The following is a 16,010-nucleotide window of genomic DNA, read 5'->3' as shown; positions in this document are numbered from 1 at the left end:
AGCAAACTCTGAACCGGCTGCTGTGTCGGAACTCTTCAAGAACCTACGGATTTTGAAAATCGAGAGGAAACGCAATGTTCCCTTGCCTCGCTGTCGATAAAGACGGCAATCGCAAGGGGTGTGTAGGAAAAATGTACGGCGGCGCGCTTTTCTTCGCCTCGCACGCACCCGCGCGCAGGGCAGCGAAAAACGAAGGCGACTGGGCGGCGCTCTCGTCCTCAAAAGAAGAACGGCGACGAGAGTCGAACACAGTGTCGGCAGAGAAATCCAAAAACGGCTTGCACAGTCGGGTGAAAGCGTTTTGCTGGGGTGCTTTCTCTCCGCGAGGAAACAACGGCAAACTGGAGGAAAGCGGTACCTCGAACGCGAGCTCTCTCTGTCTCACCCCTCTCTTTCAGTTCGCGGAACGAAACCGCACAAATGTATGTAGACAGCTCTTCGCTCTCTTGCCTTGACAACACACTCACACCATGCTCCCTCAGACCTCGCTCTCTCTCTTGTCCTCCTCCCTCTCTTGTCCTCCTCTCTCGTCGCTGCCTTCCTCGACTCCACGCGTTCTGTTGCGACACAAAGCCTCACACAGACACACTCGCATTTTACACAGACGAACTTTTTAGCGGTAGCAGCGGTGCACTCAGGAGCGGGAGGACAGAAGAAGGGAGGCGCGGCCTCGGGGGGCGAGAGTCTGCAGGCTTCTGCGGACGCCTGAGTCTCTCTCGCCTCGGCGACAGACGCTCAGATGCAGGAAGGCCTGCCTACACAAAAAACGGCAGTTCGCGTTTTCAGCTCTCTCCTCTTTGCCGCAGAACGGGCAGGCAAAAGGAAGAAGCGTCAGGGCGCCTCGAGGTCTGGAAAAACGCGAGACCGGGGGCAGCGGTGTGTACAGACCGGTCGAGAAAACAGGCTCAGGAACGAAGGAGAAGCGAAATCGCTGCACAAAGCAAATCGACGAACGCGTTGAGTCTTTTTGAGTCCTTCGCGGCACACAGGCAGATGCTCAGAATTTCCTGACGAGGGGAGGGTGTGACGGACGAGACTCAGCTGCACATCGGCCGACCGCAGAGGCTCTCCTCCTCGGTGTCGCCTCCCACTGAGCTGTGCGCTCCCTCTCTTCTGCGTCGTGGCTTGCTTCCCGGCTTTTCGCGCGCGCAGAGAAACGCAGCAAATTTTTTCAATTCATGCGTCGGTCTCTCCCGCGGCTCGATCGTCTCTTTGCCACACGCTTCGCCTTCTTTCGACAGCCGCAGAAGGAAACTGCAAACCTCGGAAAGCGAGAGCGTGAGACAGGACCGCTCTCGCGCTCCCTGCAGCATGTGCCTGGACAGTGCAGCTGCCGTTCTCAGGAAAAATGTGTGAAGTCTAACTAGAGCCGACTTTCCAAAAGAAAGGAACGACTGGGCTCGCACTTTCCGATGTCTTGCCCGTCCTGTTCGCGGGAGAAGTTCACGCGAAACCTGCTCTCTTTCTCGGCCCGGACAGCGCATGGACAGTTGGGTCACTGAAACACCCTCTCTAGCGAAGAGGGCCGCGAGGAGATTTTTCTTTTTTTTCAATAACCAAAACAACAGAACAAACAGAACCCGTTGGAGGCAGCCGACGACACAAACAAGGCGTTGCGTCCTTTTCTCCGCTTCTGCCTCAGGAGGAGCTCTCGGCCGGACCCCCGGCTTCGCACGAGAAAGAAAAAGGCTGGGGAGTATTGACACCTCAGCCACCGCGGCGTTTGGGACTGTTTTAATGAAAAACGAAACCAGTAACCCCGAGAAACAGATTGCCTCTTTGCGTTTGTCGGGAGCACGCAGATAAAGGATTTTTGCGTGAGTTACACTTCTCCCTGGCCATTCGGGGTGATTGTTCGTCGGCTGGCCGAAAGAGCGGCAATTCGCCGCGGCTCGCCGTTCCCCTTTCCCCGTCCAGGGTGGACGTTTGCAGCCCAGAAGTTATTTTCCATGAATTGGATTCTTCTCCCGGTGTCCGCGAGCTTCCGAGTTCCTCCTCAGATGCAACTTTACAGCCGGCAGGGAACGCCGACAGTTGGTGTCGCATCTCGCTGAGATATCGGGTGTACGCACACCTCATTGAGGTGCAGGCCTCTTCGCATTCGCCGCTTCGGCAGCACGACATTGGTTGCCTGGAAAGCAACGTTTCTTCTTCTTTTGTCCGTTCTTCGAAGGAACCTTTAACTGCATCGCCCCGCTCTTCTCCTGTGTGCGGCCGTCGTCTTTTTGCTCTCTGGCCTGCTTTCTCCTCCTTGTCAGCTGTCGGCTGCTTGCATCACTTTCGTTATTCCGGACTATCGTCTCTCTTTTCTGCCTCCTGTCGAGGCGTCTCCCCCCCTCGCAGTCCGCGAGGATCGCCTCCTCGCGTGGAGGTGCAGTCTCGTTCGTTCGATTCGAGAGTTTCTCTGAGCCGGGCCGCGGACCCGCTCGCTGGCACGACGCTGCTCTCTGTCTCGTCTCTGTTCTCTCTCGCATTCGTCGTTTTCCTCTCCTTGTCTCGTTCTTTCCTTGTTTCCTCTGCCCTCCTTTGTCTTCTCATCCGTCGTGTGGATCTCTTCCGCGTTTGCATCTTGCCCCAGCAGTCCAGCCTCTCGCCTCCTTGCAATGCGTTGGATCCTCTCTCCCTCAGCTTCTCTCTCTCCCCATCTTGTCTGTTCGCCGACTCGACTTCGTTTTTTACTCTCCTGCACTCTTCAGAGCCTTCAGCCTCTCCATGCGTAGTAGTCTCTTCCCTCCCTCTGCGTCCTCCTCGTCCGTTTCTCTCGTCCTCGTCTCCTTTCCCTTTTGCTCGCCATTCGCCGTTTTCTCCCCTCCTTCGTGTCCACATGGCCTCAATGTCGAGCGCAGAAGCCAGCGGGGCGTTGCCTGCAGCTGGGGAGCACGAGCTCCTACAGGAACAGCAGAGAGAAATTCTTCGGCAGCGGCTTGCAGACCGTCAACGCGAGCTCGAGGCGCGGAGACAGAAACTACGGCAGCTGCAGAACGAACAGAATGCAGCGCTCGGCCTCTCCGGCGACTTCCAAGGCTCCGCCGCGATCGCAGGAGAAGTCGGAAAGGTACTCCTTCATGCAACACGATCTGATCTTCAGGCCACATTGGCCACACGTCTCTATCGCGCAAGTATATATATATATATATATGTATGTATATGTGTGTATATATGCATATGTGTGAATGTATGAAGTAGATGCAAGGCATTATACACAGAGATATCTCAACGTGTTCATTTAGACGTTTATATCTACATGGATATATATATATATATATATGTATATGTGCATGCATAGGTGTGTAGAAGCGTAGGCGTATCCCAGGTGATTGTCGTTCTACGCTTGTTTACGGGGAACTCCGCTTCACCTTCTTCGCCTCATTTTCCGCCGCCCTCCAACCTGTCTTCTAAGTGCACCCCTCTCGGAGTGTCTGGCTGCGGCTTCAGTTTGCTGCACGCGCGGTTTCAGCTTGCGTTTTTGCGTGTCAGAATGTCTCCTCGCTGATGAACGAAGTGATGAACAGCTTGCAGAATCTGCCCAAGCCAGCGACCGGGGCGCCAGGCGACAAGGCCGACGCCGCGGGCACACCCGCCGGAACTGCATGCGCGGTTGCACCTCTCGTCGGCAAGAAACATCGGTCGACTACTCGAAACAGAGGAGAGCGAGACAGGTAGGGCCGCTTTTCGGCTTTAGGTAAACTGCATCGCTCTACTGAGTTATGTCACATAGAAGGTCCTTTGTTCTCAGTTGGACTCGCTGCGATACGTGGAGGAGGCAGAACCAAGTGCACAGGCACGCAGCTCCCCAAGCGACAGACATGCACACACAGACAGTGGTGTACATACACCTCATGTATACAGCTACAGTGGCGTACATACACCTCATGTATACAGCTAGAGTGGTGTACAAACACCTCATGTATACAGCTCGAGTGGTGTACATACACCTCTTGTATACAGATCGAGTGGTGTACAAACACCTCATGTATACAGCTCGAGTGGTGTACATACACCTCATGTATACAGCTCGAGTGGTGTACATACACCTCATGTATACAGACAGAGTGGTGTACATACACCTGAAGCATCCACAAGCGGTGGTGTACATACACCTGAAGCATCCACAAGCAGTGGTGTACGTACACTTCAAGTGCACCCCTGCAGCGTTGCACATACACGTGGCCCCTTAGATTTGTGGACTGTCGGGTGTTTGAGGTTTCTTTGTGTTTGGTTTCAGCGGGAGCGTTGCCTTCAAGGTTCAGCGCCCCCAGAATGTGGATCCCACCATCAAGGCTAAGGTGGGCGAGAGCGACGACTGTCAGTATGATTTCGTTTTTACATTTGATTTCGGACTTAGGGTTTAGACAGGAATTCTTCCGACACGTCGCTTCGCCGTTCGCATGGACGTTCAATGCTCCGCGTTGGCTTTCGCTTGTCTCCTTTTCCACATCCAACAAACGTCACACTGCCGCAGTAGACCGTCGTCTTTCGCTCACAGCGAGATGGCAGGCTACCACCAGAACACCAGTTTGAGAGGTTCACCTGTTCTTGCTGCTTGTTCGTCTTCATCTTCTTTATTGTTCCGTCTTCCGTTGCACGTCTGGGTCGTCTTGCTTGTCTGAGGCTTTCTTCACCTTTCTTTCTGTTCCTGTTTGGCGTGGCGTCGTCTCCGTTACCCTCGCCGTTCGCCTTTCCTACACTTTTACCAGAGCTTATCTCTCTCTGTCTGGGAGGCTCCTCACCGCCCTTCTGTCCGCCGCCTCTGCCGTTCCTCTCGCTTTCTTTTTCGCTTCCCTACACCCTAAACTGCGGCAACAGAGAGACCGAGACAGACCGAGAACAGAATCTACACGTTCCGTTTTGCTCTCTTTTGCAGACTGTCGAGTCCTTTGACAAATCTGTCCAAGCCGACATTGTCGTCGAAGAAGAAAAGGAGGAACCGCCTGTGGCAGCTGCAAGCGACGCGGTGAGTCATGTGAGGCCGGGGGCGAGAAAGCGCTTCTCCGCCGTTAGCAGCAACATCATCGCATGCAGTGCCACGCGAAACCAAATACAGGCGCAACCATACGATCATCATACCATCTCCGTATCTCTCTATATATCGGAATATGTGTTTAGATATATCTGTTCCTCCACTTGTATATCTATCTATCTATCTATCTATCTACATATGTATGTTTCCGTACATATTCATACACGTGTTTCTACAAGTGGATAAATGTGTACGTATATCGATAGCTGTTCTTTTTCACACATGCATGTCGATATTTCCGTACATGCATATATATATATATATATGTATATGTATGCTTAGATTTCGGTGTATTCGAATGGTGCGCTCTCATCTGGAGGTTTGTTTCGGACTCGTTCCTTCCTAAGGTGGACGAAGAAGCGGTTGTTCGTACGCATTTTTTTCTAGCGGAGGAATGGTGGCGTTGCTTGGCGGGGAAACGCTGTTTCGTTCGGGAGTCCGCTGTGCATTTCTCGTTTTTGTGCACTGGCACTGCCGTTGTGTCGAGATCTGTGTGACGGCGTTCACTGAAGCGTCACTTGGCTCGCGGAGCGCGGGAGCGGAGGAGACTCGCTGTGTTGCGTCGGGGGTTCCGGGTGGAGCTTCTTCACTTGCGGCCTTTCTCTGCATTTTCCTCTGATATCTTCAAAACGGTGCCCACGTCACCACACTCCACGCGCTTGTCGGAACTTGCCGCCGCCGACTTTTTCGAAGGTTTTCAGCGTCACAGCGGCCGAGCTAAGCGGAACGGTCCACTCGTTCGAACGCGCGTGCGACTTGTTCTAGAAAGTCGCTTTTCGTCCACGTAGAAAAAGTGAAATTTGAGTTTCCGATGTTCCGCTTCACAGCCGGGAGAGACGAAAGCCACCGCGGACGGTGTTGCCACAGCAGAACAAGGAAAGAAGGGTACTGCAACTGCCGCAGCTTCAACTGAGGCGGAGCCTCAAACGGAGCCTCAAACGGTGGAGGAAGCGAAGCCTCTCCCAAGTATGTGTTGAACAGAAGGGTGACGGTGAAGAAACAGGCGAAACCCAGGCTTTTTAGCTTCACAGAGAGAGACATTCATATCCCGGGGAACCTGCTGAGCTAGTTTCCGTTGTGCGTCTGCAGTGTCGAAGTCTGTAGATATTTTGAAGAATCTCGGAAATGAGGACAAGGAAGAAGTTTGCGAGAGAAGCCGCGAGGGGAAGAGGGCATCGTAAGCATGCACATCCCCAGGCAGGCGTAAGAGAAGGGAAGGACATCTGCGGGTGTGCAGCCGACACCATTATACACTGTGAACAGACGTCCTCGTTTCCTCGTCGATGGTGAAAAGAGGGAGCTTCTGGAATTTAGTTTTTTTCCGATTGCCCTTTCCAATGTCTTTATCCTGACGGCAGAGACCGTGTCCGAGGAGGAGAGGAAACGCATCATGCAGAGCCCAGAATTCGAAAAGTTTTTCGAGCGAACAACGAAAGTTGTAAGCGCGGAAACGAGCGCCGATCGGCTTCCCTCCGTTTCTGCGGCCTCCGACCTTTTCGAGCTCCCCTTTCGCTCCTACGTCCGCGCGTTTTCGCGTCTCTTTCTGCTTTTTCTCCTCGATCTGTCTTGTCTTCCGTCTGCCTTCCTCAGTCGTTTTTGTCTCGTCAGTTTCGCGGTGTTTTGGATGTCCCGCATCGACGCTCTGTCTCCGCCACCAGGACCGTTTACTCTTCGGTCGTCGACATGCCTTCTGCGTTCTCCGCGCGACTCGCTTGTCGCTTTCTTCTACGCTTCTTTCTCCTCGTGTTGCTCCCGCTCTTCCTTCAGTTCGTTTTTTGCTCTCGTCTTCTTTTCTATTTCCTCCTCGACGTAGTCCTTCTCTCTGTCTTTTCTCTCCTCTCTCCTTCTCTTCCCTCTCCCGTCTGCGTCTCTCTTTTTCCTCGTCTCCGTTCTCCTCTTCTGTTGACCCTTTGCTTTCGTGGCTGAGGCAGGAAGAGCACCTTCATTCGTCATCAGAGCGACGTCGCGGCAGAGAACTCGGTTTCTGTGTGAGACGCGAATCGACCGTGAGCCGTCTCTTCACTTCGTCCGCACTTCGCTCGCGTCGCTCTCGTCTCTGGATGCGACCTCGCATTGCCCGGAGTTTTCTTTCTTTTCAGGTGGAGAGACTGCTTGGGCAGGAAGAGCTTCAAGGCAATCCGTTTGTCGACTACTCTGGCGCGCAGACCAACACAGATGCGTAGGTCTCTCTTTCTCTCGTCTTTTTTGAATGCAAGCATCTCCTCGTTCCTCTGACGATGTTCCACATTTTGTTTTTCAGTCTAATTCTCTTGGTTCCTCTCTCTCCGTGTTCGGCGATCAGCGGCTTCACCTGTGTGTCGACTCTTCTCTCCACGCGTCACCTTCCCCATGTTTCATTTCCCTCGCATTTTCAAATGTCCTCTGTGGCTCTGTCTTTCCCCCGAATAAACGTTCCCTCTTTCTTTGTCTCTCCGCTTGCTTCTTCTTCGAACGCGCGGTTGCCTCTGCTGTCTCCGCCATGTCGCTACAGATCCGCCATGTCGCTACAGACTTCCCTGAACTCGTCGCGTATCTCCCCCGTCGCGGTCTGTGTGGTTGCTTGCCGGGTGTCGCTTTCTCTCGCGCTGTCCGTATACACTGACTTCTGCGTTCGCGGTTTCGCTTCTGGTTCCTTCCTCCTTTCCAGTTCGTTCTGATCTTGGATCGTTCTCTTTTTCGACAGACTCGGGGAGAAGCTGCAGCGCGTTGCTGCGTACGCAGTGCCGAGACTGACAGCAGATCGCCCTGTCCTCGACGTACGCAGTTCGCCACACTTCCCAGACGTTTTCCTGACTTCCTACGGGGCCGCTGAGTTCGGCGCTGAGGTCGACCAAGCCCAGGGATGCGTCCTTCTGTGGAGTCTTGCGATGCGCGAGAGACCCGAGTACACTTTCACCTGCCAGGTACAACGCTCACGTGGACGTGGTTTCGATCTCGAGACTCGAGGAGGCACTCTGGGCCATCTACCTCCTGCTGTATTTCCCAGCCGTCCTCTCTCTGCATACTTGTATATCGATACCTGGTCTCTACTCGGCTTGCGACTCATACACATATATATATATATATATATATATATATATATGTACAAATCTAGACTCAGAGGGGAGTCCTGTAGTGTCTGTCAATCTATCTACTGATCTATCTACTGATCTATGTGCTACTCTATCTATATCTATATATATCTCTTGTTTCTGCCTATATCTATCTATCTATCAATCAGAATGTATATATATATGTATATATATATATATATATATGTATATATATTTGTAGGCAAGGAGATGGCCACATGAATGCATCTATTTGTTTATAGTTTCACAAGTCTGTAGATGTCGATGAGGATATCTCTCCGTACACTGCCATGTATACACGGAGGACTGTTTGCTCACACATGCGTCGAACTGTGTCTGTGGAGAAATGTAAAGAGGCTAGGGATATTTGTTGTTGAGAACTGTTAAGCCGTCCTTGGCAAGTCCAAGGTGCAGGGCCATTCAGACGTTTGCGTCTTGACACTGAAGAGAAACCTTTGCTGCTCTTTCTCCTTTAGGATGCGTCCTGGTTCTCACGTGCTGCGCTTGACCTCGAGCTGTGCTTCGTTTCTTCTGAGTTTTTTTTTCGGAATTTTTTCAGTCTTCTCTTGCCTTTTTCTTTCTCTGCTCTGTTTGTTCAGTCTCACGTTTGCTGTGCGATCTTCGACTGCTTCCAGCCGTCCGTGATCATTGGAGGCACTTACGCGGGCAGCATCGTCGTGTGGGATACTCGCGCACAAGTAGGAGAGCGTTTCCAGAGTTCGAATTGAGTCAAGTCGAGGTCAAGAAGCCTCTCTTCAGTTGTCGCGTCTTTTCCTGTCTTTGCCGATGCTCCTTTGGACTTCTTGTGCCTGCTTCTTCAGCCTGTCTTGTCCCCGTCCTGTGTGTTCCGCTTGTGCGCCCCTGCTCTTTTTCTCGTTCTCACATTCCCTCTTCTCGCAGGTTCGCGTATCCTTTCGTTTCGGTTCTTCTTTTCCGTCTCCCCTTTCTCTGCGCTCTTCGGCTTCACGCGTCGCTCCAAGATGCCGCGTTTTCTCGCTCGTTTTCTCGCTCGTTTTCTTTTCAGTCCAAGCCTGTGCTGCGGACGCCTCTGAGCAGTCTCGGTCATGCGCATCCCGTAAGTCTCCTGGAACCCAGAGGGAGGGCGTCTGTACGCGAGAGGCGCATGCACCGGACTCAGGTTGTCGACTGGGTGTCTCGTTTCACTGACCAGCATGCAGTCTTCGGGCAGCTCGCTGTGTGTTCGTGTGTGCTCGTTTTGGCGACGTTTTTGTGACGTTTTTTTTATTTATCCCTGGTGAATTCATGCATGTCACGGAATGCGCGTCTCTGCGTCTGCCGCACCGGTGTCCGTTCGCTCGCCCCCGCAGCTGTCGCGAGTGCATTTGTGGCTTTTCGCGAATAGCGGATCCCTTGGCATTTGCGTTTCGGCGCTTCCTCGCGTCTCTCAGGTGTACTCGATCGAACTCGTGGGGACGAAGAATGCGCACAACCTCGTCTCCGTCGACACCGACGGCCGCCTCTGCGTCTGGTCGCTCCATATGCTCGGCGCTCCAACGGTGAGTCTGAAGAAGCGACGTCACGCAGGAAGAAGAAAGGAAAGAGAAACAGAAAGAAAAGGGAAGAAGAGATGAAGAAACCGACGAGCCCCAAGCCGAGTGCGACGGACAGAAGAGGAAGGAGAACAGAAGAACGACAGAGGACGCAAACCGGGAAGGGGGAGGAGGGGGAAGACTCTGTGGAGAAAGAGAGAGGCTGGAAGAAGACGAGGAAGACAAGGGGAGAGAAGAAGGAAGGAAGAAGAGGATACAGAGATCGGAGGCTGAGGTGAAGCAACCGGAGCGGCAGAAGAAGAAAGAAAAGCGGCAAAGGAGAAGAGAAAACAGAAGCTCAAGGAGAACGAAGAAGAGAAAGTGACCCGTTGCTCGAAGAAGAGTGACGCTTTTTTGTGGCGTCTTCTGCCATCTTCGCTCTCTACTCGCCTGTTGATCCATTTTTAATTTTTTCAGGAAACGCTGGATATGAAACGAGGGAACAAGGAAGTGTGTGTCGAATGCATCGCGTTTGCCGAGAACGAAGTGAACTCTCTCGTCCTCGGGACTGAAGACGGCGCCATGCTGAAGGCGAACATCCATGGAAAGTCCGTCGCTCGGCATCTTTCCCTTTTTCTCTGGAATCTTGAAGAGACACTTGGTTTTTTCTTCTCTCCATTCTTGTGCCTTTTCTGTCACTGTATTCGTTTCCCTCCTTCTTTCTCTTCATTTCGTTCTCCGGTTTCTTTTTTCACTCCTTGTCCTCCTTTTGCCTTTCTTCTTCTCTGGCGTCTGTGTCTTCCTTTGTTTCGCTTCTTCTCTTCCTTCTCTTCCTTCGCTTTCTTCTCCTCGTTATGCTTCGTCTTTTTTTGCTCTCGCTCTGTCTCTTCTTCCTTCCTTTTCTCTTCTTCGCGCATCCCTGCCCTCCCTGTTCTTTGTCTTCTGGCGTCTGCGTCTGTCTCTCTTCTTGCGCCCCTTCATCTCATTCTCGTCTTGTCTTCCGTCACCCGTTCGTTCCCCGTCGCCCTCGTCGTTTCTTCGCTCTCTGCGTCTGCCGGCTCGTGCGACTCTCAGTTGTTCTTTGCTTCGACAGCAGTGGCGAAAACAATTTACTAGATGCGATCTGGTCAAGATAAAATCTGTTTCTCTTCTCAGCAAGCCTGGAGTCACCGACGCGTACGACAGCCACAACGGAGCGCTTACGTCTCTCCACTTCCATCCCGCTGCTGCAGAGCCGGGACAGAGAGATTACACAGGCAAGCCTCTCGTCACTTTCCTTCTCCGATTCTATCCTATGTCCTGACGTAAAAATGATACATAAACATACAAACATTCATTCTTATTCTGACATATCGACGCATATATATATATATATATATATATATATATGCATGCATACGAATGTATAAACTGGCATACCCAGATAGTCGGGCATTCATCCTTATATATATATATATATATATATATATATGAATGTGGGGGGACGTGACTAAGTTTAGACGCCCAACGATAAGTACATGTTGGCTTTAACAGCATTTTCTCTTGTCGATCCGTCTCATGTACACGAGCTGCACGGCGATGCGGAAGGCGTCTACGATTTCTCTAGACCGGTAGTGAGGCAGTGGGCATGCAGGGACTCGCCCTCGTGAAACACAGGCATGCATGTGCCTTCACGAGTAACACTAAGTGCTTATATAGTTGCATTTGCTTATTTACTTGAAGAGTATTCGTGCATCAACTGGGTAAAAGCTTATGCATTTGTAAATGCCATTTGTAGACTGAGAAGGAGGCTTCTGCTCTTTCGATATTCGCGTTTGTGCCCTTCTGCGGTTTCCCAGACCTTCTTCTCTCCACTTCTGTCGACTGGACTGTCAAGCTGTGGAGCGCAAAAGTAAGACGGAAAAAGTTGACTTTGGATTTGTCGAAACGCGCGTTCCTGCTCTTGTCGCGTTCGTGGCTTCCGGGAAACAAATGCATACATATATTTATCTTCATATTTATCTGCATATGCATATATATTTTTTTATATATTTATATATATATATATATGAATATACGGATGCTGACCTGTCTACCATTTATCTGTTTATTGTTTGTGCATGTTCCCGTCGGGTATCTGCATCTCTCGACGTCTCTCTTTATATCTGTCTGTAGCTCTCTCGCCCTGACTCTTGTGCGCTGTCTCTGGCGACAGATTTGCCCAGATTCTCTGCCTAGACAGGCGCTGACGTCTCTGTGTGTGAACCGGTCGCGACTGGTTTACCGCGTGGAGCATGTCCGCGGATGCGTCCTTCTTTTCTGATGTCCCTTCAGCGGTCCTTTGCGCAGCCTCTAAAAACCTTCGACGACTTCGAGGTGTACATCTACGACGCAGCCTGGTATGCCGCTGGCGTTCCTATGTTTCCCCTCTTCTTTTCCTCTCGCGGTTCCTCTCGTTTCGCTCGTTCTCGACCTTGTTCAAGTCGTTTTTTTTCTGTTCTCTCGTTCCGTGGAGTGTCTTCGTGGCTCGTCTCTCTACTCGCCTCCAGGCAGCGAGTGAAAGGAATACGAGGCTGAGAAGAAGAACTTCAGGCAGGCCTCCAGGAAATCTGGAGATCTCCGTTCCTCGTCCGTTTTCTTTTCAGCCGCTGCTTCTCTTTTCTGTCGTCATCGTCGTTTCAGTACTTCCTCTGCTGTTCTTCTCCCTTCTTGTTTTTTTCGTGATCGCCTCTCCTTTCTTTCCAGTGTGTCGAGTGACATGCGAAGGGAGGAAATCTGAGGAGAGGGGCAAAGGTGAGGAAGAAGGGGAAGCAGCGACAGAGACAATTCTGCAGAGGTCGCCGCCCTTCGTTGTTTCTGCGGACTGTGTGGGTCGGCAAAAGAGACCGAAATAACGCAAGAGGTACATGATGTAAATGCGTTTCTCTTCTTTCCTAGGCACCCGACAAATCCGGCCCTCTTCTCCTGCGTCGACGGCGAAGGTCACATCGACCTCTGGAACCTCGCGAACGACTGGGAGGTAACTCGTCTTCGTGTTCCCCTCTCTCTTCTTCTTGATCTTTGCTCTCTTCTTCCCTCCCTGTCTCTCTTGTCCTCTTCTTTCCGCCTGCCGCTTTCTCTCTCACTGTTCCTGTCGGGTGGCTAAACGTCAGCTGCGCTTTCCCCTGAGGTTTCTCGGTGTCCACGCGCGCCTCTGCTCTTCCCTGTTCTCCTCAGACTCCCGCCATTCGCGTCGGCGGAACAGAGCACGGGATGCCGCCGGTCGCGAAGAACAAAGTCGTTTGGAGCAGTGACGGACGCCGGATGGTCACTGGAGATGCGAAGGGCAACGTCGAAGTGTGGGCGCTTGCCAGCGAGGTCCGTCTTTCTCTTTCTGCTCCCCGGTTTTTTTCTCTGTTCTCTCTCGTTGCTTTCGCTTTCCCTCTGTTTCTCCTGAGGTCTGTCGGGGTCCGGTGGTCCTCGCCGTCCTCATTTTGTCTGCCTCTCTCACTCTCGCTGTTCCCTCTTCAAGATAATCTAATGTGTAACTCCGTTCATGGAAATCAAAAGAGCTTTCACGCGATCTATCTCGCCAACTCGTTTTCTCCTCTTCGCTGGTGTCTCTCGTCTTCGTCCGTCCTCTTTGGCTTCCTCAAAAAAGTCTTTCCTCGCTTTCTGCGTGTGTGTCTTGTCTCCGACTCCTTTCGCCTTCGCTCGCTCTTTGTCTCTGGTCGTTCGCCTTTTCAACAAGCTCTTCTGTCTCTACCGTGTCTGCCTGCTTGTCCCCTGCGTCCGTTGTTACGCATGCTCTCTCTTCTCTTTCTCCAGATTTCTCTGTCTCCTTTCTTCCTCCCCGCATGTCTGATTTTTCCTCTCGCCTCTTCCACGTGTGGGCTGCTGTGCGGCGCGGTTCTTCTTTCTTCTCCGCATCGACCCGCCCGGCTGCTTTTGCGGCCGCAGCAAAGACTTCTCTTCTCGTTTCTCGTCGTCTGTTTACCGCGTCCGATTTCTTTGCTTGGCCGCGCTTGCTCTCTGCTTCCCTGTCGCTCTAGGAAGCCGTCTTTCCTGTTCTTCTGCTCTTGCTTTTTGCCGATTTCCTTTCTCTCGCTTCGTGACTTTGCGTCTGCGCGTTCTGCTTCCCAGACTTCTCTTTCGTTTTCTTTCTCCCTCGCGCCCTGTCTCCGTCTTCACGATTTCTCTTGCTTCTAGAATCAGCCGAGGTTTCGACGCTGCTGCGGCAATCAAGTGCGGTTCGTGGTTCTTCACGCAGAGTTGACATGCGGATGATGCGCCGCCTTTCCCTCGTCTTCTTTCCATGCTTGCAGCTGCTTCAGCTGCGAGGAGACGAAGCTGCAAATTTCGAGAGACAAATCGAAGAGGCGAAACCGTACGTGTCTATGTGTGTGTTGAGAGAAGAGTCTCTCCTTTCGAAGAAAGAAACGCGTCTATCTTCCATTGATTTCATCTCGCGTTTCTCCCTTCCCTCTCTTGGTTTCCTCTCTCTCCACCCTCTTCTTCGCCTTCGCCTTGTTCTCCTGCTTCGTTTTTCTCCCGCCGCTCTCGTCTGCTGGCACAGACCTTTCTGCTGTCTGTCGTGTCGACTTGTCTTCGTCTTCTTGCCCTATCGTGTCTTCGTTCTTGCCTGCCGTCTGGAGTTCTCCACTTGAACTCACGCTTCTCTGCTGCCGCTGCTCTCGTTCCGTCTGTCGCCGATGTCCAGTGCCTTTCTTCTGCCCTTCCCCTGTGTCTTCTCGCCGTTGATGTGACATTTTCGACTCCCAACTCCTTTCTCTTTGCAGAGACAACGCGCCCTCTAACGTGGACATTGCGAACGACATCTCGATGGAGTTCACCGAGTAGTTCGTAATTCTTTTTTCATTTCCTGTTCACATACTTTCACCTTCCTGGTCGCCCTCGCGTTTCCCTCCCCTTGCTCGGCCTCCCTTCTCTCCCCTCGGCAATTCTTTCAAGGCGTAACTTGTAAATTCATGCATACATGTTTATATGAATATAGCTACGGATAAATCTATATATCTATATCTATATCTATATCTATATATATATATATATATATATGCTTGTTTTCGATATGCTCTCTGCTTGCTGTCTCCCCTTTTTCTTCCACGTGCACACCAATCCGCTTCTCCGTCGTCCCTGCAAGCGTCTCGCCTCCGTCTGTTTCGACTCTTCGCGCGTCTTGTCTTCTTCGGCTTTTTGTCTTTTCTTTTCCATCTCTTCTTGGTAGTTTCGTTTCACGGTTGCTCGTCTCTCTGCTGGGTTCTCGCCTTCCCTGGGGCGCGGCTTCAAGCGTGATTCTTTTTTCAGAGTCGCAGAAGTGAAAGGGCCGCGAAGTAGAGAAGAGATGCGCACAGGAAAGAAAAGAGTCTCTCCACTCCACCCCAGACGATGGAAAGGCCAGAGAGAGAAGATTTCTCGGTCTAGGGACACAGCTGTCGACAGACGCCTGCCTTGGTGTGCAAACATAAAACTTTATACAATTATAGATTTTCACTTTTTCACCCTTTGTTTCTCAGCTTTGTCCTGCTTTTCGCGTCGTTGTTTCGCCGTCTGTGTGGTGGTGGACGCAGGTTCAGATGAGTTGCGCGTTCCTTTCATTCTTTTTTGTCGACGCCGTTTCCCTGTTTTTTCTCCGTTCTTTTCAAGCCGTCGGGGGTGCATGCGCCTTCGCAACTCGAGCTCGCCTCGGTTCGCTACCACGGTTCACTGACTTTGATAGTCCGTGGAAACCTGCGCTCTCTCGCGCGCATGCGTCGTCCTCTCTGCCTGCTTGAGAGGGACCGGCCTGTTGCAGCCTTGGCCGTTATTCCTTTGCTCACTGGCACCTATGCATGCGCAGCTCCGTAGCCAGAGTGTGTGTTTAGGTTTACCAGCGGTGGCTACCTGCCCCTGCTCACGTACCTATGATGTGAGTGACCATTTGGAGACGTCCGTCTCTCTCACTCACATTTCTTCGACGCAGCTTTCGTGATCTGCAGCGAAGTGCGTTCGACTGCATGCGTCTCTGCGCAAGATCTGCGTAGACGCTCAGTGGGAAGAACAGATTAGTTCGGAAGGAGTGCAGATCAAGCCCATTGACAAAAGAGAAAAAGGAAAACTGGAGCTTGTCGTTGCCGGAGAACGCCCGGGGCGTTGTCCAGAAACTTGTCTCGTTTTTGAAACACACTGGCTCGAATTCACCGACTCTCGAGAGGAGAGGACCGAGACGGAGAGAAGAAATCCCCAGCTGAAAGCTGTTCGACTTCCCTCACAGACACAGACCATATCCAGCCTTGAGGCTCACAGACAACGTTAGGCGCGGTATTGACACCTGCAGGCAGGGTTGCCAGAACCGTGTGGATTCAAGTAAAAGATTTGCAGAAATTCAAGTAAACATATATATATATATATGTATATCTGTATTTAGGACAAAGAAGGGCCAGTGTGAGGATTTAGTCAAAGGAGATTACAGCC

General features: G+C 51.8%; 1 protein-coding gene across 1 annotated transcript; it reads left to right on the top strand.

The window, feature by feature from the left end:
* Window positions 1-223: 223 nt before the first annotated feature.
* On the top strand, window positions 224-15,858 carry TGME49_277510 (cytoplasmic dynein intermediate chain). The gene is made up of 19 exons (XM_018781768.1): window positions 224-3,055; window positions 3,478-3,659; window positions 4,226-4,286; window positions 4,865-4,954; window positions 5,848-5,986; window positions 6,379-6,458; window positions 7,120-7,199; window positions 7,704-7,923; window positions 8,691-8,789; window positions 9,116-9,166; window positions 9,501-9,608; window positions 10,059-10,189; window positions 10,737-10,837; window positions 11,420-11,472; window positions 11,895-11,959; window positions 12,498-12,579; window positions 12,777-12,917; window positions 13,865-13,926; window positions 14,339-15,858. Exons 1-19 carry the CDS (start codon window positions 2,825-2,827, stop codon window positions 14,397-14,399), a joined length of 2,037 nt encoding a protein of 678 aa, XP_018635168.1. The 5' UTR covers window positions 224-2,824; the 3' UTR covers window positions 14,400-15,858.
* Window positions 15,859-16,010: the final 152 nt, after the last annotated feature.

Source organism: Toxoplasma gondii, chromosome XII, assembly GCF_000006565.2.
Source record: "Toxoplasma gondii ME49 chromosome XII, whole genome shotgun sequence".
NCBI lineage: Eukaryota > Apicomplexa > Conoidasida > Eucoccidiorida > Sarcocystidae > Toxoplasma > Toxoplasma gondii.
The sequence above is the reverse complement of the archived record's forward strand: the minus strand, read 5'-3'. Positions and strand labels throughout refer to the sequence as shown.

Excerpts from the sequence above, each read along its gene's own strand:
- TGME49_277510 (XM_018781768.1), top strand. The coding sequence starts at position 2,825 with ATGGCCTCAATGTCGAGCGCAGAAGCCAGCGGGGCGTTGCCTGCAGCT. Across the intron at positions 6,459-7,119 it reads TCGAGCGAACAACGAAAGTT|GTGGAGAGACTGCTTGGGCA; the intron begins GTAAGCGCGGAA and ends CTTTCTTTTCAG. Across the intron at positions 10,838-11,419 it reads GGGACAGAGAGATTACACAG|ACCTTCTTCTCTCCACTTCT; the intron begins GCAAGCCTCTCG and ends GCGGTTTCCCAG.